Source organism: Lepisosteus oculatus, chromosome 22, assembly GCF_040954835.1.
Source record: "Lepisosteus oculatus isolate fLepOcu1 chromosome 22, fLepOcu1.hap2, whole genome shotgun sequence".
NCBI classification, from domain to species: domain Eukaryota; kingdom Metazoa; phylum Chordata; class Actinopteri; order Semionotiformes; family Lepisosteidae; genus Lepisosteus; species Lepisosteus oculatus.
In genome coordinates this window covers 4,603,753-4,631,574 of record NC_090717.1, presented here as the reverse complement: position 1 = coordinate 4,631,574, position 27,822 = coordinate 4,603,753, and the positions used below count along the sequence as shown (strand labels likewise).

The following is a 27,822-nucleotide window of genomic DNA, read 5'->3' as shown; positions in this document are numbered from 1 at the left end:
TGTGCTCTTTTCTTCATCATGCACTGTGTAGGAAGACTATTTTGCACTTTTTAGATGAATTCCTCCTGTCAGAAAACCTAAAAGCCCACAAAAACATGTAATCGAGGAGACATTTTTTTATCAAGTTCTTTGGAGCTGAATAGTGAAATTTTGTGTTTTCTTTTATTTTCAAAGCTCAGGTGGTTGCTGATCTTATAACAAACAAAGGAAAAAGAGGTTAATTCCACACCAAAAAAAAAAAATAATCAGAAAGACAGTTTCAGCTGCGGAGTCTTCTTTAGGTGTGCAAAGACAACACCTAAGGAAGGCTTCACAATCAAAGTGTGTCTTCTCTACTTTTTTCTTTTTACTTTTCAGCATGGAATGAACCTTCACTTGTTCCATTACAGCTTGCAGGCTGACACAGCTCCCCACTTTAACATTTGTTCAAGCCTGACTGAGCAAACTCAGTCTTATCCTCTGGCTTTCTTTTTCTGAAAAAGAAAAAGAAATATGAGAAACATTTGAACAGAAGTGGGATTAAATCTCAAATGGGTGTGAAAATGATTTTATCATCCCCTGGGCCACCTAGACTATGACTTAACATAAAAATAGCAGAGATGTCTTATTGCCTTAGTTGTACCTTTTCTTTTTTACTGTATAAAATGCTTATTCCTGTTTCCTCTGACTATAACAATCTGTGCTATAAACACCGGGTATGCCAGGTATTCATATTTTTACAACTGTTTATAAATCACCATGGGCAACAACCAGCAAGAAGAATAGTTTTTGTAACATAATAGAAAGTGGTAATTTACCTTTGCATCGAAGGCATGCTTGAAAATTTCACATAAGGTTTTTGCGTAGACCTGAGATTTCCCTGTTTCCGTGGCATACAATATAGTAGCTTTCACTCTCTTTGCCATGGCCTGTCCCATAAGCTTTGCGGAGAACTTGACTGCCCTGTGAAAGGAGTCAAACACTTAATGAAAGCAGAACTGGCACTGTCACAGGGGAGACTTCCATGACGTTCCTATGATACCTCTGATCACCTTTATTCTCATAAAGAACAATTAAATCCCATGTGATATTTTTATGTATGAATTATATGGGAGTTTTTTCATATATACACTGATACTTTCCCTTTAGGAATTGTGGTGGAGCAGTGTTACTCTGGTCTCATAACTTATGGGTTGTGTGGTTCCTGATGTAGACTGATGCTGTGCCTTGAGCGAGGTACTTTATATGAGTTGCTTCAGCCAACCCAGCTACATGAAAAGGGACCAGCAATGCTATTACATGGAAATGGGATCTTTCAGTAAATATTTTCAACTCAGCCAGTTTGGGATAAAATTCTGCTATTACACTGGTAGCCTACTGGAGATACTCTACTTAGATAGAAGGAGACAAAATATACAAATCAAATTAATAAAATATAAAACACCAAAGCTCTTCACTGTATTATAAAATTCATAAAACATGCTGAATGAAATGGAGGCTTAAAATGTAATATCAGCTGGTGCTTATTTACCAAAGCCTAGCCCACTCCTATCTTAATTGGTAAATCAAAAAAACTAGCAATAAGTACCAAAAGGCATCACAGGCGCCTCTTTATGTACTCACTTTGCTAACTTCTTAAAGCCGATAGCTCTTTTTTTTGTCGGCGTTCCATTAATCCCTTTCCACACATGAGTATTCCAGGGGTCAGGCTGGAATAAAAACATATATACTGTATGTACCATACTGTAGGTGAGAATCAACTACGATACATCCAGCTGGTAATGAAATAGTTCTTCAAATGTATATAGTGCTTCCCAAAAGAAAGGGAAACTACGGTATAGAGAATCCAGATTGTACAAACACAAAGCAGAATTTAGGCAGGACACTAGGGTTAACACCCCTACTCTTTTGAAAAGCCAGAAAATCTGAAGAAGCAGCAGCTTCAAATGGGGAACACCCACCCTTGGCATAAGACAGTTGTAACGGAACGTTTGCTCAGGAAATAAAATGCACAAAAAACTTTTGGTCCAAACATCAGGCTTACCTGATACTCAAAGCAAGGTGTCAGTCGATAATTTAGCATCTCTTGGTGAAACACGGGGGTGATGCTCCCTGACATTGGGGGTACAATCCAGACCCAGTCTGCTGGACAGCCTCCTCTCACCCGGTACTCATTCTCCATGTGTTTCATAAAGGACTCAGTTGCAGAATGGTGATCCACTATAGTAACCTTAGAACTCTAAACAGGAGTAACAATGTTACAAATGGGTGGAGGTGAAATAATGCAAATTGTATACACTTGCTAGCCAAAATATTTGGAACCTATGTTTTGCGGAAGCTGAGCCTTTTCAGGATGCAAGAACAGATGACTCTAACAGGATTTGACAGGTAATCCACAAGGTTTTGAAATGCCTACAACCCAATCCCACCTCATTCCTTACATTCTGAACTGGATGTTGATGTGGATAACAATGGGTGTGATTGAAGCCCACTTTCTATCCGGTTCTGTAGGATTGAGATCTGGAAATTGTTCTGGCAATGGAAGGCAGTGGAAGTCCATTTATAGATCGCAGTGCCAACCACTTATTGCCTGCCACTGAGAAACTCTTATCCCATTTTACTTAATAGTAGTAAGATTCCTGATGGTAATCTGCAATAATGTAACCACATTTTAATACAATTAAATGAAAGAAGGTTTTTAAGGAATCTGATTTTCAAACCTTGTAATTTCATAACTGGGAGGTATCTACACATGTTTATGTACAGTATGGATTTATTATGTACAGCTAAGAACAGAGCTCTTGATCAGACTTAAGGTCAGAAGATGTTTGGGGTGGAGAGCAATAAACCTTTCACAGTGTGATAATCCCTAAAGTAGAACAGCTCAATGATTGTTACAGTAGGCATTCTGTAATAATAAATAAATATAAATAAATCAGTACCTGAAAACTGTAAAGAACGGCAATGTTAACCTCCACCAGTGCCCGATCTTTCCACAGCGAGGAAGTCTTTCTGGCATCTAGGCCCATCTTTGCGGCAACTTCCTTTTTGTGTGCGTGAGAAAAAAATAATTAGAGTTTGCTGTTGGTGAACACCCACCCTTGGCATAAGACAGTTGTAATGGAACATTTGCTCAGGAAATAAAATCCACAAAAAACTTTTAGAATGGAATTTTGTTTAACATTTTATGTTTATTAATAAAGTCTTTGATGATGTTTAAAATGTAATTAGATCTGGCAGTAATTTTGCAGGCTTCGTGGCCTGATCAGTTGAAATTTCACAAAAAAAGATACACAGTAACATCCATTTTCTTATTATACAGTCTCCATGCTAATTAGGATCTGTGCTTGTGGGTGGAGAGTAGCTCTTGCTAAGAGATACCTAGTGTGTCATTGTTGTGCTGTTTCATAATGCAATCCATACATAAAATCAGAGCAGTAGGATGATTCAATCACCTTGCCACTAATGTAACTAATTAGATGTAATCTAATGCAAAATACAAATTCTAAGATTGGGAAAAGTAGGCGTCTTGAAGGTAGAGGTTATGCACCACTTTTGCCAAAGACTAATGATAAGATTCCTTTGAGGAAAACATTCCATTCTCTTAATTGTTAACATTTCATGCATTTAGTGTGTTTTACAAAACAAACTCAAAAGATTGGAACACAAAAGCAAATTTTTTCACCTTGTAGCAGGAACATTAAAGGATGTTACATACAAAGGTGTTACAGATACATGCAGTACACAAGTACATACACTGGTAGAAAAAGAGCAACAGTTTCAGCATCAAGATGCAAAATGTATAATGTTGACCACTATAGGAGCCTGATGTACCTCAAGAATGTTATAACGGGAGCTGTCACAGAAGTCACGAACTCCAATCTCTGTACCCATATACCAGCCACTGAAAGGGCAGCCTGTGAACTCAAGTCCACCAATCTCCAAAAGCATGTTGGCCACAGCTGGGAGACCATACCATTTGAGATTAAGATCCTTAAACCATTCAAACCTGCATCAAATTAGATATACAGGCACATTATTACACTAAAAGGAATGATAAGGAATTAAACAATAAGGAAGGAAAAACATCTTTGATACAGCAAAAATTCAATATTTCCCATACAATGAATTTTTATTGCATTGAAAATTACTGAGTACATATTAAGACATAAAATTGTTTCAGTTTTTGCATTCCAATAAAAAGCTACAGATGATAAAATATAAGTAGCATACAAATTTGGATTGACATTCTTTTTACACTCAAGAAACAGTTGGAAACTGCCCTAAGGAGACTTGGAAACCAGAATTTTTTTATTTGGAAAATACAGGCAGCATTTGCCATAAATGACTGCTGGCAGCTATAGCCTAAAAAATAATACAAGTGTATCTTGAGTTTAATTAACTTCCCTGCATACCATCTGTCTGATCCAAATCTAGATTTTATGTGTCCATTGAATTGATCTAAATATCTTTATTGCTGCCTGTATAATAAGAATTATAATGTAATCTCGGCTATAACAATCAAACATTCCAAGCAGGCTGATGTACCAAGGATTACTAATACATTTTTTCTGCAGCTGTTAGCTAAGAGTCTGGCAGCAAAAGCTCTGCTTTAAAATATATATTTTCTGTTATCAACCTGCCATTCACAATTGAAGTATGAGGCATCTTCATCTATAAAGATGGGGTTTAAAATGGCTGACCTTGTCACAGAGAAGCTGCTTAAATGTTTGACTAATTGAATAGTAAACAGTAAAACATGAACTATGTAGAACGTGGGAGCTAAGGACAAGTGCATTTAAGTCTAAGAACAGAAGCCATGTCTTTCCACAAAGAGTTGTGGGACAAGCTACCCAAGCAATGTCATTGAAGCTGATACCTTGGATTCTTTCAAGATAAGGTTGAACAAAATCCTCAGATTCATCATGCACCAGCAACCAATTTATGAAGATGACCAAATGGTCTCCCTTCATTTGTAATATTTTTAACATAATGGACTTATGTTTTAGCACGTTATGGCTGAAGTACTCTTCCACAAAGACATATGACGGAGCCATGTGGCACCTGTCTTAACTTACTTTGGATGTGTGATTGGCACTTCCAAAATGAGGTCAGCTGGAATCTCAAAAAGCTCTGGATCATTTCCGTTGGCTTGGAGTAAAAGAGGAAGGACATCAAATCGACCTTTTGGTGCTTTCCAACCTTGCTGGATACAGACCTGTGTACGGAAATAACACAAAGTTAATCTTCCCCAAACTCACAAAAAGAATGTCCAGTGGTTGCACGGTCTGGAAGGCTTATCTGAGCTACGATGAAAAAAAACAACAAAAATTAGACTGTGGTTGTATTTTTGTTAACCCAGATGATTTCATTCATATTTACAGAGAAAAATTCAAAGATAAAATATTGTGGGAATATTTTAAAAAATAGGCTATATATTTTAATTTTATAGAACAGTGGTATACAAAAGTTAGATAATGAAAACAATCTATGAAAATCATAGGTGCCTTTTTCTCACTAAATACAGTTCCCTTTATATTAAGTCAGGCAAAATAGTAAAAAAAAAAACATAGGAGAAGCCTATTCAAGCGAAAAGGGAAAAGACTAAAGGTCCCTGCCATGTCCTATGGTAGTGAAAATTAATTTCTTGCACCACTTTGCCAACATGTTTAAAAAGCTAAGACCATAACGTGCTGACCTCAGTGAGTTCCACAGAAGCTGGATCACCAAGAATAGAGCCATCAGGCTGCTTATAGCCGGCATAGCGGATCAGCTGGCTGTTCCAGACACGAAAGTCATGTTTACCATCTGTCCGTTGAGGAAATATGGTGATGGCAGACCTAAAAATAAAGCATTACTTGTTAATGCGTGGATTCATATAAAGAATATGGCGATATTTATCTTTTCCCATCAGAGATATTACTATCTAATCTGTGTACTTTTTGGGACATATTTGTTGGGGACAAAAAAGCCCTATCTGCCAACGTTCAATAATATGATCATCAGCAGGTTATGAACACAGACTACAGGTTGTTAATGTCCTTATGGATATCATCAACACTACCACTGCTATTTCACTCTACTGTGACAGTACTTTATATACAATCAAAATGCTCCTTTAATTGGAAAATTAAAGGAACTCCAAAATTCTAAGTGTGAGTCTCTTACTTTAATAACATGATCAAAATGATGTGGAAGAATATCATCTGAGACCATAAAGGAGTTGCACCCTAAGTTGATTTCAAAATGAAAGTGTGAATTTAACTAATGTGGCAATAATTCTTTAAGTCCCCTCCAGGTTATAATCTGTCATGACTATGGTATCAGGATAGATCATTAACTCATGCAAATGCAGTTAAAATGAAGTAATGCAGGATCAGCATAGTACAGTGTTCAATGACACTCTTTGCAAAGAGGGTTTTGTTTAATATTGGCACTGTTTCTATAAATAGACTGAACAGGAACACACTTAGCCTTGAAATATTCACAGTATTTTTCAGAAATTCATCATATATACATATGGCACTCTCATTTAAATCAATTATTAAACTCCATTTATCTTTAAAATGTAGTAGTCCAAAAAACAACACATACAGTTAACCTGCATCAACAGACTTGACACAAAACAGACATCTACTGACATCTACATGGATTTTCTTCAGCTGAATATTAACTTCAATCTTAACATCATCAGTTATATTTCTCCTTTGAATATTCACTCTGTAAATTCATTTTGTAAACAAAAGCTATAATTTACTAAATGAATGAGGAAAACATTTTTTTCTAAGCAGTTCTTCACTCTTGTATCTGCTACACTTCTGAGAAATCACACTGAGGCAATGTTATATCTAAAGACCAACACAAGGAGCATCTTGTTCCTTGCTAGGTTACCATAGCACTGAGACCATTTTAAAATAGATTGGTTTTAATTAGTCAGCACTACATACTAGTTGTCATGTATAATTATGTGTTTTAGATCTAAGTGCTGTAGCACACTGTTAATTTAAACAGACTACAAAGGATCTGGTTAAACAAGAGAAGCAGTGGATTCAAAATGCATGAGGAGCATCCACTTGTAAACAGAGTGTGGTACTCTGAAATAGAGAATTCACAGTTCACAGCATAGAGGTTCACCTGAGATTGCCTTTGTTGGTGGCATACTTGATGTGATTACAGATGTAATTAAACATCCCGTGAGCTGTTGTACAGTCCCTGGCATCGAACACCTAATCAGAGGAGGGAAATGGACAGTGAGAAGGGGAGGATCAATATAAATATCACCGGTTTGTGTTATTGATTGCAACATACAGCATCAGATCCGATTACACCTATAATTGTATAACATGTGACATGAAGAAAATAATATTTCTTAGTATTCATTACTGGCATTAATATTACATTTTTGTTAGTATAAAATAATGATAATATTTCTAAAGCTCATTAAAGCTGCATATAGCATTTTCTATAAATGTGACAATAAACAAAACTAGATTTTGCAGGATAAGCATATCAATTCCTACCTGAAGTTTTGACCACTGTATTCTACCTATACATCTGGCTGCATTCCTCCAAGCATGTTTGGCTCCATAGATAAGCTCTGTGTCTTTAAGTTGATAAGACCCAGTTGCTTCAATTTCCCTTTTCACTTCTTCAAGCCTGTCCACATGTGCCTTAGAGCCAAATCTTTAATCAAACGAATAACGTCAAAGAAATGAACAAAATAAATACAGTGCAGTACTCCGAAGAGCAAATAAAACATATTTTGTCTTTTACAGGTGTCGGACCTAGTGTCTGAATATAGCATTCTCCCTGATGGCACAAAAACAATTCCACTTGATGCTGAAGTACACACAATGTGTTCTCTCAGCTGTTCCTTCTTCCACAAAATCGCGAAAGCAAATTTTGAAATTTAACACATTTTTCATTGACATGCTAAGCACGGGAAATGTGGAGCTCTTGCTTGTATTTATTCTGCACTGCAGCTCCGGAAAAAGACAAATTGGTGGACAGAATTTCTTAGTCTGTTTTACCATTGAAGTGTCTCCTCGGTATACAAGTTTTTATTCATCAAAGGTTCTCAAGATCTTGTCTTCAATTGTTTCAAATAGCTGAGTCACATAAACCCTTTCAGGAGTCAATGTAATGTTGCTTGCCTTTTTATGGACGTGTAGTACTGATCAATGAAATCGGTTGCAAGTGGTAGTAATTCTTCCCTTGTTCTCACTTCCTCTGGTTTGCGGGCATGTTGGCTAGGTATCATGATAGAACCTATACAAACACTCTCTGTGCAGATCGGTGTCTGTAAAAGGAAAGGGTCTTAAGTCAAAGGTCAATGATATATTGTCTGTTACATGATGAATATTAGACATTAGAAGAAGACAGGGTTTGAAATAGAAAGCAGTAGTGAGTGTGCTTCAGATCCCTTATCACATGTACTTTCAGAATGCTTTTTATATTTCCAGGATACTTTTAGGCCTGTTTCTCCTAAAACCATTCCTCTCACTATAACCTAAATAAATACGACCTCGGTATATTCAGTTAACCTACAATTTATTATTCCCACGTGTAAATTAAATGGCTATTGTAGGATAAGTGGTAATGAATAGGTAGTCATTCTCATTGAGCTAGGCAGTGGTAGCCTTCAATTAATTGCAGAAAAGCAAAGAGTGAAATTAGAGGGAGTCATCGCCAAGAGCAGCTTCATATGGAATCAGGCAGAAGGTCAGCGTAATAAAATTAGATGTGAAGTGCACTGTCACTTTAGCGAGGCATGAATGTATTTGTTAGATGAACAATAAATGATCATGTTCTGAAAGCAGGAAATTAACAATAACACTCTCCAATTAAAAGGGGCACCTCACAATGTAACATTTCTGCACTTAAATTTTGGTAATAGTTGCAGCTCCATCCTGACTGGGAGCACCAGACCTGTTAAAAAACACTGTAACGGACGTTTGTCATTGTTATGACCATTGCAGGGAAAAGCTAATACTAAACCTACTGTTGAATAAACAAATTGTTTTTCAACAGAATTATTTACTCAATGGCTCTAAATAGTTGAGTAGACCAGATGTCTTTTTGATCAGTTGCATATTGTAATCAAATATTTCTTGTGATATATAATGCATCATAAGAACATCACTACATTTCTTGGAATGTACATCTATGCCCAAAGCACCATAGAAATTAAACCCAGTGAACACAAATGTTAGCATTTGATTTGTACCATATACATGCTCTACACAAATTCTATAGATTTACATGCTTTGTGCATGCTCTGTTTCAAAGCAAACAAAAAGAGAAATGCAAGCAGATCAATACATTTTAGAAGGCATTACCGAGCCATACCTTACTGGAGGTAAAATGTAAAGTGTCATTCAAAACATTTCCACTCTCCAAGTTCCTTATCTTCATGAAGCGAGGACATTTGGAAGGACTGCCGTTTGGCAGGGTTTTGGTTGGTGATATTCTGCCTTGAGAAGGTGGCTGCTGAGAAGAGGGAGAGTGAGTCATAGCTCTGTAAATCTGCCCTTACAAATTGTGACACAGCATTGAAAAGAAGAACTTCATTTTCAGCAAAACATTGTTTTTTTTTCAGAATCTGGAATGTCAGAAATGTACTTGAAATATACTAGCACTAGACTTGGTTTGAAACCTGTTGGTCACAAAAGAAAAGCGTTGTACGTTTGATGTAAGCAGGAGATTAGCAAAAACACAGGAAAATGTGAACAAAACGAAGAGTTACAGATGCTAGGCATGAAAAATATACATATATATTATTCAAAATGTTCAAAGCTCCACTCTTCCACTTTCCAATTACATTTTTTTAAATATCAGGAAAAATGAGATTCAACGTTTTTTTTGTCGAGCCATGATTGATGTTCCCTTTTCACTTTTTTACAATTTCTTTCAGATAATTGGGAGCATATTACTCTGCAAATTGCTTGCTACTCATGTAACAGAAAGTTCATACAAAGTGATTTCACTCAATTTTATGACCTGAAAACCTCAGGTAAAGACACTAGAACAGCTTTGCTACTAGGCCGTGGGATGAAGAAAGACGTCTGTTTCATATAAATAATAATCAGAGGCTGGACATTTAACTATTCAATTCATTTTGAGCATGTAGTTGTGCTATGATAACTAATATTGTGCTGAACATATTCTACAACATGTTCAATAAATGTTATCAATATTGTTAAACAATATCATATTATGGTTATAATGATGCTGGTGGGGCCGTATACAGTAGACCTATTGATTGCTGAATGTTTGTAATCCATCCTCACAATGGGTTTTCTGGAAAGTAGTTGGGAGTCAACTCTATTGAAGGCAGCTGGACCTTCTTATGATCTGTAAATCAAAAGGAAATCAATCATTCCTAGTATTACTGCCATCATTGTAAGGTGAGGTTACATTAAGTGCCTTCCACAAAGGTGCCCTAACTACTTTGTAACGACAGTGCTTAGTGAAGAAAAAAGTGAGCACAAAAATCAGCTGAGACTTAATGATGTTCCTAGTCTTCCTCTTGGTATAAGGATGTATAGAAAAATTGATTTAGTGTCTCCAGGCCTAGAAGTACATGTATGTTCTTTTTACACAGCCATCAACTGAAATCGTGAGTCAGAGAATGAAAGAAAGCCTGAATAATGGGTTGTTGATTGCTTTAGGGGATAAAATAAAGGATAACAGGTGTGGACAGTTAAACTGCAGCAAATGTAATGTTAATTGTTAGTACAGGTTACAGAAAGTTATAATGTAGATGTAGAACTGCTCCACACAGTATGCAGAGGAGTGCTCTTCTTCTCACTCATCTAATTCAGTTATTCATTCTTTTAAATACATAGAGATACAGGCATGTTCTTTGCATGCTGCATGTCTCTAGGAAATCCATGGAATAAAAGTACTGCGGAAGTTATTACACCTGCCTATAAGTTAACGGCACCTGTCATTTTATTTTTATACCTCTCTCACATTTAAAGGAAGAAAGCCAAATTATATGGTACCCTTGCAAGACTACATTATCGTCCAATAAAAAAGACAGGAAGGAATGGATTAAAACCTGTAAATCTTAATTTCATTACACTCTGTTCTATGTCTCCCTAAATCAATGGGTTTATTCTGAATCACATTTTAACTATAATTTTTACAGAAACACAATTAACATAGAATCTATGTGAGATTACCAGCACTCAGTAACAAAGTGTTAACTCCTGGCCTGATTCTAAGGTTTGTACTATGTCCCTATTGTAGTGCAGAGATCAAAAAGAGCATAATATTTGTCAGCATCTACAGGTTTCATTACAACACAAACTTCAGACATACAGTACAGTGTAACTAAATGATAAGTTACAAAACGTGTTTTCTGAACTTTACCTTGTACTATGATATGCTTTCTTAATATTAAATACCCTCTCATCCATCAAACCTAAAAGAAGGCATGGAATTATACAGTATCTTTTCGATTTCCAAAAACACATTTGTCTCACATTTCTGAGATATTATACTGTCATTAAATAATATAATAATTACTAAGCGGTTTATGTGTAGTACAGTTGTAACCAAAAATATATATATATATTTCATTTTTTTAAATGCATTGAGGCTTTTGAAAAACTACATCTTCTCAATCCTAAATGATATGACATTTTGACCAGTTTTCATCATTGGACAAACTCAGAAAATTACCAATCTCTTTCACTTACAATTAAATGGGCAGTTTGCTCACAATTGCCCATATCAGGGAAAATCACTGCTTTTTTAAATTGATGTAGTTAATTTTGGTACACACCTTTCATCCTGCCTACTAATTTAAATTCTGAGTAATTGAAATTAAATATCAAGGAATAGCAGGTGATATTCAATACTGGGAAAAAACTAACAGCATCCGATTAGCACAGCTTGAACTTGGTTCAATAGCTCTAAATTTCTGTTGAAACACTACAGCCATGTCTTGAAAGACTGCTTGTGGAAGAGCATATTGAGATGCATTTTCTTTGTAAGGCACAACACTAACTCAAGACCAGAATCAAATGATGGTGGGGTGAAACTGAGGAACCGCCAAATTCTATCTAGGCCTATATTAAAAGCTGTCCTGCAATAACTGCACTTTGAAATGGCTGTGACAACTGTCCGAGTCACACAAAAAAATCTTGATCAATGTTTCAGATACCAGGGGCAAGTCCGGGTGGACTGCATTTTGAATCTCTGGCAGTAGTATTAAATCCAACACAAGCTGTAAGTATTCTTTCCAAAGAATGTCAGTCTTAATTTAAGTATGCTGCCATAGACAACTGAAGGCTGTAATTCTGAAATGTACTACCTAATCATGCTGTCAGCATTCCCGTGACAATAGCATGATTTAGCATGCTGTGCTCCTCCTTATTTACAAATCTCATCCTTTCTTTCTATCACAGAGTGGTGCTCACAGTCAAAGTCTACAAAGATCATCTGATCTTCAATCCACCTTTCTATCAATTACAGTTTGTAACAGAGCAGAAACATTTGATAAATTGAACCAAATTTATATTTCCCAGGAATCAAACAGCTCATAACTTCCTTGGCTCTGGAACCCCTGATGTTCTAAAGGTCCTGGAGACCTAATATGATGAATGTTGCAGCTTGATTTTCATGCATTAACGACTCTTTTCTGGATAATGAAACCTGGACAGCACAATATTTTAATGACAGGTTCGCCACCTGAAAACAACAAAAAAAGTGTCCATCCAATATCCTCTAATCCACCTGTTGTTGGCACTCTACCTGCTCACTCTCAGAGTAGGGGTTGTTGAGGACCACAGGCATATTGTCCTTTCCCCACAGGTCATCAAACACTCTGTCATTATCCGCTGCTAGCTGCAGAGTTTTCTCGCTCACCTGAGCTAGACCGCTGAAACCAACACAGAATACTTTAATTAACATTTCTGCCGTTCTTTCCAAGCGACAAGTATGTTTTTAAAATGGAACACAATACAGTAGCTGTTGCTGTGGCATCCTGCTTTGGAATTAGACATCAACTTGGTTTGAAAAATGCATTTAAGTGTGGCTAAATTGTGATATTGCACTAGAAAACCTACATCTAACTATATATTTAAATATAATATTAACATAGGATGAAAGCTGCGCTGAGATGAAAACTGTATTGGTAATGTGGCAGGAAAAAGCAAACAGGAAAGGTTCGTTTAAGAATACAAAGAGGCGCATCGGCTGAGTTTTCTTCCTTCCTTTGTAGCAGACAAGATTTGATTTTCTTTTTAAACAATATGGTGGAAACTACATTTGAGGGTCGACAGTGGGCTGCTAAACTTGTTGAAGTGACGTGCTTTGCACCAAGAAGTGATATTCTGCACGGCAAGGAAAAACACAAAATTTCGTTCACAGTTCGCATCCTGCGTTCATTATGAAAAAGAAGCACTGGCTTGGAAGATTTCCATGCAAATCTGAAGCTTCACTTTCTGACCCATAAATTAGTGCAATGTTAACTCAAGTGTCAGAGGTTCATTATTTTACATTCACGGTCATAATTGTGGCTTTTCAGAGTCACATGCACATAAGCCAGTGGTGTTTCTATGTGCCCCTGTGCAGCTCAACTTTAAAGACAAATCAGAATCATGTCCTGCAGATTCAAATGGACAAATCCTTTATGCCTCTGTTGATTCTGTGTTCACAACTTAATAATGTTTCTTGGTTTTATACTGCATGGGCTATTTAAGAGATTTTAGAATTTTAAACTCACACAACTGATCTGTACTCTTCCCCATTGTTCAAGAGAACACTAGTATAGATTACAATCTACAGAGTATAATAGCTGGGATTCTACATTTCTAAATCATAAATATGACCTGAAGGCCATATTCGACACTAAAAAAAATAGTAAGTTTTGCTTCATCCAAGATGTGCTGCAGAAAAAAACATAACCAAAGAAGTGAAATGATAAAGGTAATATTTCTGTGCAGGAAAATGACAAATTTTAGGGTGACAAATAATGTACACAAATTTTACAATGACCCTAAATTTTAAAGATGGCCTCCTATGTTTTCAAATGATGATCATCCTCAGTTCAAGCAAAATAAATTATTTTATCACGACACATAGATCAATCTATTAATGGCATATTTGTGAGTATAGGTCTTACAGCTCCAAAACTCCAATACTTCCAACACACACTGTGATTAGTCATAATAAATTGTGGTTCTTTCGAGCTGTTTTCCATTACTCACTGTTTCTTTGAGATAAAAATTTGAAAGCTGAAAATTATATACAAATAATGCTTTACGTGCACATTTCCACAAAGTAAACAGCTGTTTCTAAATCAATACATCCACTTAATTCTCCACATTCTTTTAATAAACTGCCTATGATGCATCCAGTTCCTAACATCTTTTTATAATGAATGTCATGGGCAAGCAAAGAAATCTAGTTAGGAGATTTCTGGTTGCTGCTCAAATGTCAAAGCTTTTTCTTAACAGTCTAAATGGATGTTTCGTTTTAAAAGCCCATTTGTATTAGCGACCTGTTTATCAAATGATTATTTTGCCACAATCACATTTAAGCAGGGCTTTTTTCCAGTCTAAAAGAAAAGTTGAAGTCACAAGTTATTTTGTGATTCATTTTACAGCATGCAGTTAGTATGGCCTACTAATGGTACATAGATATGGTAAGGCGACTCCAGTAAACCAACCATAAATGCAAAGTAATCTCATATTCATCCACAGAACATTTTATAGAGGAATCGAATACTTGACAGTAGCTATAACATTATCGACAAAAATGTATTTGATGTGACTTACAAATATATCTTTCCACAGCAAAGCCCTACACGCTCCAAAAATTGAACTTTCAAATGCAGCACTGAGCATTTGCTTTCCTGTTATAGAGAAGGCAAATGCCAATAAAATGCATCATTGATTTTTTATCAAAGCTGTTACTCTAATATGTACTGTATCTATCCTAAATACCTGCATGCTGTGTCGATGAAAATTGAAAAGATTCATTTTTAAAAGTTTCAAAAGTTATTTTCATGTCTCGGATGTGGTAATGCTCATTTCCTTTTTTCTTTATATACCAGCAAATGCCCAAGGAAAGAATGAAATCCCTTCCAGAAAACACTGTAGGCTCACATTTCTGTTACAAGGCAAGATCATTCAATAACTGAAAATGAGGGTTGTTTATAAAGCTGTTATAGGTGCTGCAAAGACACTGAAAAATAATACAGTAGCTGTCCTTTATAATATCTGACATTCTGTCCAAATGGTTCATGAAAAGAAACTTTACCTGTCCACCTGGACTTCTACATCTCTCTTCTCTATCTTATGCAGACCTTCTCCATTGATTTCCCTGTTGCTGTTTTTTAACAAATTCAGCACAGGTTCAATTTCTTTGAGCAGGTCATTGCTTTCTTCTCCACCATTGAGAAGGGCACTGTGATCCGTAGTGCAGCCGCTGTCTTTGAAGGAATGGTCCTGTCCAACCAAGGGGGATACAGCCCCATTGATCTGAATCAGGGCGTTTTGCTCCTGGCTGTTCTCTGTGGGAGAGGAGAGGCTTTCGATGGCTCTCAACTGCTCTTTGCTGTTCTGAAGGCCCTGAGTGGTACAGTCAAAGGATTTAGACACAGGATACAGTGGCCTGGTGACCCTTATAGTCTTTGGTTTCCCATCACCAGAAAAGGTAGTCTCCAAGTGAGTAGTATATCCCTCTGGACCTCTCAAAATCAAAACTACATACGTCTCTGGTGAAATGTTCTTCAGGATCTCTAGAGCGCTCTCATAGCTCATGTCGACCAAAGGCTTATTATTTACAGCTAGGACAATGTCCCCTACTTGAATGAGACCACAATCTTCTGCTGCACCTCCCCTGATCAGGTCAGATATTATGACTGGAGGTTTACATACTCTTTGCTTCACTAGAAACCCGAGACCCCCTACTTTCCTTTTGAAAAGTCTCACTGAAATGATGTTGGGCTGCAGCTGATAGACACAAGGCTCAAAATCCTCCATGGTGAGTTTCCTGGTAGTACCGGTTGGTTTATTTAGCAAAAAATTGATTCTAATTTAATTTCTGCAATAACTCATCACATGTTGATTCTTCTCAGAAATCGTAAAATCAGCGCCAGGGCCTCCTGTAATGATTAAAAACAGATTTTGAATTAGTTTCATTTAGATGTTTTTTTAAATACTAACATTTCAGTGGCTCACAGGATTAAAGATCAGAAGTCACTCAGGCAAGCAAATATCATTAAGCAAAGTTCATTAAGTACATATCCTTATATGTCACTCATTGTTTTGGGCTTTTTGTTTTTCCATAGTCTCTTAGTTTACATTTGTCTATAATAGTGATAAATCACACCCAGGTGGATAATAATATCTTCAAGACAAGGTTGTCATGGTCGCAGATCCCCTGTAGGATTGGTATATGCTGCATTCCATTGAGATGGACAAGAATTAGCCTCATGATGTACTGTAATACAGTAATATTTATCTATTTATTTAATCACATTGCAGATCTGAAATTGCCAATTAATAAAATTGCCCATTTAATCAAATAGACAGAACACATAAGTGGGAGCGTAAGGCAGTGATTCTGTCAGCATGCTGAGCTGTATCTGAAGCCATCATCTTAGTTAAAATCCCCACATAATTAAAAAAACAATTAGCACGATTTTAATTTTTTAAGAATCTTATTTACTAAACATGTTTAGCCCAGATGTGACTTGGCTGTATGATTATTACAATCATTAATGGCAGTTGGCAACAATTAACTTTATATTTTTTTAAAAGGTCATTTTATATTTAAATACAAATATAATTTAAAGATGTTTATATAACATCTGATGCTATATCAATATTCATGCCCGTTATCTTATCGTTCCCTGTAATGAACAAAGATTGAAGAACAAATTACTGTGTTCTTTCTTTAAGATGACTGATCAACCAGAATACTTCTCAGGGCTTTCTTGAATTTGCTCTATTTCCTAATAATAGCATATTCATGTTGTGCATCAGGACCATACTGTACAATAAATCACATTTTAAGTTACACTTAACAACAGAAATAAACCACCTTCTACAATTGCAGAATCATAAATAGTACTAAAATACTGAAACCAACCTCATTCAAACTTTCTACTGGAATCATAAAAGTTCTTCTTAATACTTAATAATACTCAACATTAAAATATTAAAAAAGGGTTTGATTAACAACATGGTACCAGGAGTGATAGCTGAGATGTATGCAGAGAATGAGCATTAAATCCACTCAACAAAATAAAAAGCAACAGATTTGTACATCAGCACCTGGCTTTCAATAAACGAACATCTGAAAGGCATTTCTAATTTATTGTCATATTTTTCTGAGAGGGGCACAGTGAGGTGGTGGTTAGACAGTACTGCTGTCTAACAGCTCTTGGGTCCTGGGATCAATTCTCCCACATGCGTAAATGTATGATTTAACCTGGTTCGGCTGTTGCCTCCAACCTACCACAAAATGCCCCCCTCTCCATATATGAATGTATATGCTCTGCAATGGACTGAAATCTTGTCTGGGTGTAGGTCCACGTTAGGCACGTGACTCTAAAATAAACTAAAAATAAAAATAAAAAGGGTGTTTTCTGAATTTACGTATGTATAAGTGTATTTGAAAGTTTGAAACAGTTGAAGACAAGGAAAAAAAGTTGAACAAGTTTGATCTCCTATCCCTTTCAGCCTCCCCTGGAATAAAATACTCATTCATCAACTGTCTCAGGCAGGAGTGCAGTTATTTCAGCACCATGGACAGCAGTAAGCACACTGCCTCAAGAAATACTGTTGATTGAAGTATTGCGGAAAATTATTTTGTCAATTGTTTGTCAAATTAGAATAATTTAGTTTTTTTAGACATTGATGTTCATCATATTTTCTAGTATTCCACATTCAATGTATAACTTCAGTAAACAGCACATCATATACATAAAAATTGTGTTTGACGCATCATGACTTTCTTGAAAATTCAGTTTACAACCACAAAGGATTTTATGTTGTCATTTCAAAGAATAGCGATATTTTTTAGGTTTATTGCAAGTCCATTCCATTCATTTGTAGCACATCGTTTTTTTTTTGTATCTTTTCTAATTGTAATACAGTATGTCTCTTGTTCCAAAGAATACCAGTCTTCCCAAGTGCAAGACATTGTGCTTGAGATAATTCACCAGCAGTCTTCAGTTAGTAAAACTGCATTCTTCAGACAGAAATAAATAATATAAAAAGTGTTCTTAGAATGTTTTATTAAAATCCTCCCCTCATAAAACACCAACTTTTCACATGTTTTCTTAAAAAAAAACAACTATAAGACTAATATCATTTGCTATTCCATTTTCACCCTTTTGTCACCAAAACCCACACAAGTGCCTAAATTCTAATCAGTAACAAACCTTTTTTTTCCATTGGCTTTTTTATTTCACCTACACACATCTACTCACATTTAGCAGAAATGTGTTGGAGCTAAACATACAACATTAATTATTGATATTATGTTGTTTGTTCAGATTATATCATTCAAAAGGGTTAAGTTAGAAAAAGCATCTGATGAAAAAAATATTGCCCACATTTAAGCTATCTAATGCTACTACACCCCCTCATTTTTTTCTGTGAATTACTCTCCTTCATACCGTTCCAAATTCTCTTTCAGATCTTTTCGGATACTGAATTTAAAGCCATAGTGTTAGAGTCTGGCGTCTGTTTCACAATCTCTAAGCCAACCAATCATACAGCATATTATTGAATGCATTACCTTATAATAAAGCTTTTTGTGTGAATTTGTTATATTTGTAGAGGTGTGATATCCATGTTCAGAACATATTAGATAATTGTTCCAAAAATTATAAGATTACAGAGATCTTCGAAAATAATTATTTTAATGTGAAAAAAATAGCCATTTGTTGGAAAAAAAACGGAACATCAGATAGAAAAGGGCTGGAAATATAGATTTCAACATGACACCACGCAAACGAAACATGCTAGAAATCGCAAACAGTTATCAAGTTAAATTCTGCCAGAGGTGATCAGCCAGTTAGAGATTATCACGTTGTATTCAGTCGATTCTGAATTTGTCATGTTTAAAATTGTCAAGGACGTTTTTCTTTCATAAATATTCCCAACTTACTATATTGCTGTAGAATCGTCCTTGACTACCCATTATCGTAAAAATATAAAAGAAACACGTTGATAAATTCAGAATTTTTAACATGCTCTGTTAATTTAATCAACATTACTTTTACAGACTGCAATGCAATTGTTGCTCGAACCATACTTGTAAATTTAATGGGAGCACACAGGTGTTCAGCGGTTTGTGGTATCTGAATTCAGTAGGCTTAATTTTTTTCAATGATACATATTTTGTAGACAACTGCCATTCTCCTGCACAAACTCAGTGCAACGTTCGAAGTAATTACGATCTTAAGGACTGAAGTCGGGAAAAGCCGTCAGTCCAAAGCTTTCTTCTTAGCTTCGGAATAGAGGAATGCGACCAAAAGTAGTATACTTAAAAAAAACGGACAAACGCATGACAGGAAAAAAGGCAAGAACATCAGCTAAAGATATTAATACCTCAAAACATAAAATAATAAAGTAAGAGTAAGCCAGTTTCGAAGCAAATCCTACTTTCAGCAAATTAAGTCAGAATAACTTACCTTTCCTGAAGACAACCTCTCTAGAAATAAAGGTTTCCTGTTGCTTTCGGAACTCTTCTAGTAATCTTTATCAGAATTAGGCTGGTTTGTTTCCTTGAGAGAGATCTCGTTATCTGTTTAGCTTTTCCTCACTTCTTCCAACTGTCACATTAAAAAAGCGGCGTGTCTGCGCGTCTCTAAGATGCAGGGTGCAGTATAAATATGTAACACGGGGGACTATGATGAGCTCAGAGTGGGCTGTGAGCAGGAATTTATTCTACAGTGTACAGCCTTCATTTCTGTCATCACAGAGACGAATTACCCCCTAACGTCCAACCAGTGTGATGGGTGTGCATAGGTAATATTGCAAAGATGTTTAGCCAGTTTGTCAAGGAATGGTAAGACTTTATGAACAGGTAGCTGTTTACAACATTCTCTTATGTTTTCTGTTTTTTTTTATTACTACCAAATCATAGGTATAATAATGATTCTAATATCAATAATGAATTGTGACACACCAAAATCACAGACATACAGGTACTGTACAGGAAGTGCACAAAATGGATAAACTGTTACCGTGAAAACTATTCCTCATCAAGTTTATCTCAATGTCACTTCTGTGGCTCTATAGTAAAGGTAATATTTAATTAAAGTGTGTATGCTATAACTTTAAATTACAGTGATGGCGTGAATTATTTTATTTATAATTAGCTTCCCATAGTACTATGTATTTTCATATTCACCTTTTGTGTTCATAAATACACAGCTGAAGTTCATTTTACAACTGAGAGCATTGAGATATGGGTGAAAGGCTGTATTTATGAAAACTGGGAGTGTAGGGTGAAAAAGAGAAAGAAGGAAGAAATGTAGAGATGGCAAACATTACACGCAGCAGTCTTATTACAAAGACTGTTTAACGAAATTTAAAATGTTAGTCATTTCACTGTCATCACCTCCTTCTCATGCTTTTTCTTCAGGTTTTCCATTGTCAGTGTTTAAGGAGTTATTTTTTTTATTCGGTGAACAAAAATATGATGTTCATAGTTTATTATTTTTTAAATTCTTGGAAAATCCCTAGAAAAAAGCCTATATTATTCTACAGGGAATTTAATAGCACCATGGACAAAAACTGTGATTTTCTTTCAATTGACCCTCATGTGGAAAGGTCACCTTATAACCTCAGCAAATGACATTCCCTTCTGCAAGCTTGTGCAATGGGGAGAGGGAGGGGGCATTACATTGAAATAACAGAAAGAAGAGCATTGCTTAGTTTGAAAAGCCTGAAGTACTAGTACTGTATGTACATTATGAGTGCAAATACTTTACTTTTCATTTTTACATACAGGTTATTTAGAATAACACCAAATGCTCTATCTGGAAGAGCATGAGTGACCTGTGTTTAATGTTTGATCAAACGTCTTGGATTTATTTAATCTGGAGTACAAAATGTACACTTCAGTAGTCTGGTCAAATTCTAATTATGGCAGAATGAGCTGAAAAATGTAATAGGATAGCATACTTAATACTTTGGTGTTCATTTGCTTGGCTAAGGAAATGCTAGTGCCGGCTTAAGATCAGTGCTCACCCCTTCACTTACGAGGAATGAGCCAGGGAGGCAGTACCAAGGGTGCAGCTGAGGGGTGCTAGAAAAGATGTATGCAGAGTTGTGGGCGGCCAGAGTAGGAGTACATAGGAGTATGTGTGAGAGCAGAAGTGAAAAACTGTAGTTTGACTTTTCTTGTCCATGTAGTGAGCTTGCATTATATTTCTCTCTAGGCCTTTAAAAAAGTCCAGCATGAATTCTTGAATAATATTCTGTATCTCTCCGTTTTGCAATGCTACATTAGTGTTTTCCAAGGGTGTTTTTCTTAATTCAAGGAAACATTCATTATTGTAAATATTGTATCTTTGATGTGTGCTTCTAAGAAGTGTGCATTGTTTGGGGAGGAAAACTGCCTCCACCTGCTTCCACGACATAACCTTCTGCTCCGTGCCTACGTCCTTCCTCAGTTAGTTTTAAAACTTTCATTGGTTATTTCTGCACAGCCTGAGCAGCATATTTAATCAACTATAGATCACCAGCTCCATTAACATACTGTATATGGCAAAACAGAGATGCACATAAGTAATTGAAGATTTTAAACAAGTGCAATATTTGTATTTGTGTCTGTACCAGGTAAAATGTAGATGTGGAGTTATGTGTTGGTCTGTTTGAGACATTAACTGCACTGATGCTTGCACTTCGAGTGCAAAAGCCTTTTGTCCACTAAAAGCCTGAGGAAATAATTCCAGATGATGTATTTTACTGTATCAGTCATGGACAGCCTGCTGTTGTTGAGTTTTAACAGCATGCTAAATAACATGCCAATAAACCTCAATTTTCAATCATATCTTTTGTGCCCTACCATGTCAAAGATTTTGAGTATATTAGGTCTTTAATATATTTACATAATAGAAAGATTGAGATATCAAACTTTTGACTATAAAGCATCAATACAGTAACCAAGATGAATTTTGCTCATCCAAAGTCATCCAAATTTTAGAAAAACACTATTTGAATGACTGCTGTTTAACATTATTTATTGCAGTTATAAAGTACTGAAAAGATAATAAGACTGAAACATAATACAGTATAAGCAATTAATGGTTATCATATTGCAAATCAGTGTATTGCGTAAACCAAAGAAACAGACATAATATGAAAGTCTCCCCAAATTTTGAATTAGTATACACCAGATTGTTTATAAATAGAAACTAAAGGTAAAAATCCTGGAGGTTAAGATACTAAATTATGCATTTTTTCAATCATATTATGAATAGAGATTAACACATTTTTGATACTGTTCATTGCGTAGACACTGAAAAAATGCTCTGGTTATGCACATAAGTCTCATATTTGGAAAAGAATAGGCTAAATTATTCTTATAGGAGATGACAGGGAAGTGGAACCAATTTTTCAAATGAGATCAATTTCTAGGCTTGATGTAGATGTATGAGCACTGTCAAATATAGTGGCCAGGAAAATCTTATTTGCAAAGGGACTTATTTAGTTTTAGCAAATAATGATGTAGCCTTCATTGCTACTTCCAAGGGAAACATACAGACTTTGATGGACTGCAGAAGCCCTGAATTATCCCAGAGCCCCATCCAGAAGAGCAGAGTCTTATGAATACACTCTCCAGTCAGTTGCCAGGACAGAAACCCTAAAGCGAAATTAAGATTTTTGAAAAGAATTTAGGGAAGCTTAATGTCAAAACACCAAAATACATCTATCATATCTCATGATCAATGTGATTTCATTTTCATGTGCATTGTTGTAGCACTATCTGAAAAGCAATTATATCTTAAGATAAAGGGGATGCTTTTTGTCTAATCATGCTTATTTTGCTCCGTATTCTTCATTATTTGTTTATCACAATCTCATTTATGACTTCCTGCATACAAGTACTGTATGAGATTACATACAGTCTAGTCTGGCTATTTCTTCACTCAGTCTCAGTAAATACTTTATCCAGTCAACAGGTTTTCTGCATTTTTCAATCTGCCTTCTTTCTTGTACTGTAGGTGACCCACCTGGTCCTTTGGTAAAGATTTTCATTTACAGACAAGCATAATCCTTGACTTCAGGTGGAAGTGTGATACTGTATACTTTTTACATTACTGTAATACTGCCTTAAATGTATCTAAGAGGGGGGAGAGGTGTAAATAATTAAATATACACCGAAAAATAAATTTATGATGGTACCATTTTATAGCTGACAATGTGAATTTTTCAATCCAAATTGGCATTACAGTTTATACAGTATTTCAGTTTTAAATACTACGCAGATTCACAAATGTGCTTAAATAATTCTAGGGGCAGTAAGAGTTAACAGGAAATTCACAAATGTATATGTATATCCATTAAAGAGTGATGGCTTAATAACATACCAGCCATTTGTGATTCTTTAAAGACGTGAATTGTAAGGAGTATTGCATTTACAAGGGACAAGTTATTGATTTGATTACGATTTTTATTGATCATATACAGCAAAGCAGATTTAAGATTTATCATCTAAAAAAGGTGCATCCTAAGTTGTTGAAAAGTGTTCAACGGGAGTTAATTCTAAAGACATCAAGGACTGCTAATCATCCCTTGCATATATTACTTTCAAACATTAGTGCCTTATTAGTACCTTATTACTCCTGGGGCATACTGCAAAGTACCTTATAAAATGCAACTGGCTTCTTTGACAAATCACAGAAAAACCCATTAGCAACAGCAAATTTAGGGATAGAAAAAGGTTAACTTAGAGTCCACAAGCAGATGATCTGTTAGTTATTTGCCTTTTATGGCAGATAAGTGATTTTCAGTAGTGTTTTTCATTTGCAAGTTCAGCAGGAAACTCATTCTGTGACAGATTATTGGAGATGAGAGTATACTTTCATCGTGTTGAGATCCTTCATATAAAGCATGTTTAATTCTTCTAGCAATGTGGGGAAGCAATTTGTCTTTGCAGTTCCATAGCTGTTTTTTTTTTCATTAAAACACAAAAACAGTAAATAGACTTTTTACAGATCTTAATTTCTTACCTCCCAGAATATAAAGTAAGAAACCACAAAACAACAGAACGTTACAACACATATTCCAACACATAATGTATGAAGAAAGTATACTGTAAAGAATCTAATATTAATTGCTCTAGTCATCTACAATTAATTGCTCTAGTCATCTACAAATACCTGGAGAGAAAAGAGGCTTTAATTACAGATGTTTATGAATATTCCTCATCATCTAATATTCTGACACTGTCAGCACTGCAGCGTAATTTTTCAAGCATGCGTCAGTAGAATGCAAGAAAGTTATTTTTTACACGCAGTAGGTGTGAATTAATGCCTTTGTCATTGGAAATCAAAAGAGACAGAGCTGAGAGTTCCCTGCAAGTTTACTTTACAGTACATGTGTGCCTGCCATCCTGATAGTGCTCGACTCTTAATGTTCTGGTCAATCAGGCACTAAATACACACCACTTACTGTAGCTGCTTACTGTAGGTATCAATTTAATTTAGCACTTCGAATTTGATATCAGGTTTCTATAGCAACTTTTAATTACATGTACTTAACATACATGTGCACTGGCCTGCCACATAAGTGAAGATTATTTACATCTGCAAAACAGATCTTTGCTGTTGTGGTGCTTAATTAACCTGGCAATGGAATAAGGCTTACTTATTCAAGTACAATTGTCAGTGCAAAATTGATTTTATTTATGAAAGAAGATAAAAATAGAGTTTTCTCCTAATGGCATACCTTTTGAGCTTTAAAAACAGCTCATTGTGGTAATAACAATATTCACCTACCCTTTTCACTCTCTTCACATTCTGTGTCCTAAATAATTACTAACTTTATTTGACATTTTGTGCACTGAAAGTAGGTATTTCATTAATTATTTTTGATTTATTTGAATGTCTTAAAATTCTACCTCTGAACTGTTTATACCACATCACATAATATAAACTTTTATTGGTGACTGTCCAGAGTTCACATATCTAGATATTATTTCAAAATGTATGTTTTGGTTAAATTTATTATTACAAACAGCAATCATTTTCAGTCTCCAACTCCAAACATCAGGCATACAAGGAAGATGGAATTAATTTAGGGACTTTAGGGATATTTTTGCACACCACAATCAACAATACTCCTAATATTGGAAAGGATATTTGGGAGAATCTGTGATAAGGTCTTTGAAACCACTGGTTATTGGATCAATTATGTGATTAAGCTATGAAATGGCAAAATGCTATTCAAGGTTTTTAAAAAAAAACCCAGAGCAGCTACTGAGCGATGTAAATGAATGTTTTAAATAAAATTAAAAACATGAATCCATACAAGCACTCACAATAGCTGGCTGCCTTCTCACAAATTGAAGGCTTGCGTTCTCATTTGTATGATGGTACCGGACTGGAATGCTGGCAGGTTTAAGTGCTTCTTGTTTATTTATTTTTTATGGCATGGGCTTCAATTTAGAAGTTTGCTGCTTGATGTTCTTCATGCATATAAATAACTGATTCAAATCATAAACAAGTTCACTCACAGGAAAATCAAACCATGTGAAGTGCCTTTAAGTGGGAACAAAATAAAAGACAGAAGCAAATTTAAAGAAACTGACAAGTGTTTACATGGGTTTCTGGTAGGTCTTTGTTTTACAGTGTACTGTATGTATTATGTATATTATAGTACCTTGTCATTGCAGTGTCTTATTGATTATGTATTAAGGCTTTTTAAAATTAACTAAAGCACAATGGTAAATATTCTTCTAAATATTTCCTATTCCTAAGGCACAACAGAACTGTTAACAATACTGCTGAACTGTAATCTAAATATATTTTATTTTTTAAGTGTCTTTCAGGAACAAAGTTATTTTTAAAAATCACTGCCAACTTCTTAGCTTTGACATAAAGTATAAGTTTCTTGTTTTTTTTCCTGTAGCATATGTCTTTATGTCACTTAGCTTTTATACTTTTTGCAGTTATATTAAAAACATACTTACATATCATACCCCTTAAAAACTAAATTTTATAAAACTCTGAGGTGAGCATTCTTAATCGAAACCAGCTTTTAAAGTTTGCTGGCAAGGAATGCTAAGTGATATATCCTTAAATCAACACAGCATTATTTTGGACAGCCCAAGGAAAATGTACTGAGAACATGGGATTTCCAAATAACTATTAGATTTGAATAGCAGCTGACAGTCCACTTTTCCTCACATCAAATTAAAGCCTTTTTCTGTGACATTTTGACAAAGAATCATTGGAAATGATCAGAAGGGGACAGAGAAGGTGGGGTGTCTCGTGAGAAAACACAGTAACAAATAAAACAGTGACTGCGGATAGTATATTAAGAAAACAGGGTGAGAAAATCCATTTACGCCTGCCTCCTTCCTTGCTCTCAAACACTTTCACTTCAGCTGCTTTATGGCTTTATTTTGATGTGGCTTCACTTACACAGTGCTCATGCTGAGCTCAAGTTATCATTTGTCCTAACCTCAGAAGGGCACTACCAAGAAATCACAGAGTTAAAAGGTTCTAAAGAATAAGTGAGACTTAGGAACAGCTTAAAAGTTTGCACGTCTGTGCTGAGGTGCTGTACTAACCTTAGTGGGCTCACTCCTGAGAGTCTCAGCTAGTAAAGGTCCTGGGTCACTTTGAAGTATTATATTTCAGATAGAGTCAGGTCTATTTCTCTAGGTGACAATGACTAAAGTTCCCCAAGTAGCAGCACACAATTGGCTGCCCTTTGCTGGAGCTGGATGAGCTACTGTTGGTGGGATTATCTTTAGCTGGCTACTCTACAACCACCCCTGGGTGTTGCCAGGCACCACGGAGTTTGCAGTGCTGTGAATTGCAAACTACAGCCCCGTCTGTGTGAGTGTTCTGCCTCACACTGGCACAGCATCAATAAAGGTGAAATGACTGTGCTCTGATAAGGGTGTGTTTCAGATGAAAGATTGCACAATCCCTGTGAACCAACACTCCCCCTGGTCTTCAGATGTACAGCTGAGTTGACCACATTAAAAAAAAGAGGTACTCACAGCTACTCACACAGAAAACCTTCAATAACTACTGTAGACGAATGAAGATGAACTTGCACAAAATATTTTTGGTTTCATATAGGTTTTGCCCTTTGCTAGAATGCTAAGTTGCATCACATTAGAAGAGCATTAATCTTAAACCAGAAGGCATACATGTGTGCCATTATAAGTCGGCCTCCATTCTCTTCGTTTCTTTGGAACAGGCAGATAAATGCTGCACGGAATATGATTCCAGCACAGCAATCATCACCCCTGCGGGTAACTCCTATGTGGATATGAAACAGAAGACACCGAGTGACAGATAACGTTCAAAATGCTAAAAGTTATATAAGGTCACAGTACAGATATCTTTTGTTCCACAAAAAAACATCAAAAAACATTCTAATCAGCTTGTGTGGTTTTAAACATTCGATCCAATTGACTTTGGGCAGCATATTAGCATACTGAATTTGGCATACAGTGCAATAGAAAATAAAATCATTGCATGTGTAAAGTGTACACTTCGGAGGTTTGCTGTGTCAAACTGCTTTGTGAAACATTTCCTTTATATCTTCTCATTCTCCGTCAGAATGCAAGAATAAGTCCCCACTGACCAATAATAATTTCATTTCAGTAATCAGCCAAATC

General features: G+C 35.7%; 1 protein-coding gene across 4 annotated transcripts in view; it reads right to left on the bottom strand.

Annotated features, from left to right (window-relative positions):
* nos1 (nitric oxide synthase 1 (neuronal)) overlaps positions 1–19,874 on the bottom strand; it is a 31,505-nt gene extending 11,631 nt beyond the window's left edge. For 2 of the 4 annotated variants that reach the window (XM_015366411.2, XM_015366412.2), the window contains exons 1-14: positions 19,643–19,874; positions 15,253–16,099; positions 12,742–12,868; positions 9,328–9,468; positions 8,133–8,278; positions 7,500–7,662; positions 7,114–7,205; positions 5,678–5,819; positions 5,058–5,197; positions 3,814–3,988; positions 2,922–3,023; positions 2,024–2,218; positions 1,603–1,688; positions 798–942 (exon numbers count right to left, since the gene is read on the bottom strand). In XM_015366411.2, the coding sequence (XP_015221897.2) occupies positions 798–942; positions 1,603–1,688; positions 2,024–2,218; positions 2,922–3,023; positions 3,814–3,988; positions 5,058–5,197; positions 5,678–5,819; positions 7,114–7,205; positions 7,500–7,662; positions 8,133–8,278; positions 9,328–9,468; positions 12,742–12,868; positions 15,253–15,977 (2,379 nt within the window). In that variant the 5' untranslated portion in view covers positions 15,978–16,099; positions 19,643–19,874. The remainder of the gene's footprint in view (positions 1–797; positions 943–1,602; positions 1,689–2,023; positions 2,219–2,921; positions 3,024–3,813; positions 3,989–5,057; positions 5,198–5,677; positions 5,820–7,113; positions 7,206–7,499; positions 7,663–8,132; positions 8,279–9,327; positions 9,469–12,741; positions 12,869–15,252; positions 16,100–19,642) is intronic. The other 2 variants (XM_015366413.2, XM_015366414.2) reach the window with 1 other exon arrangement.
* Between the last annotated feature and the right edge of the window lie 7,948 nt (positions 19,875–27,822).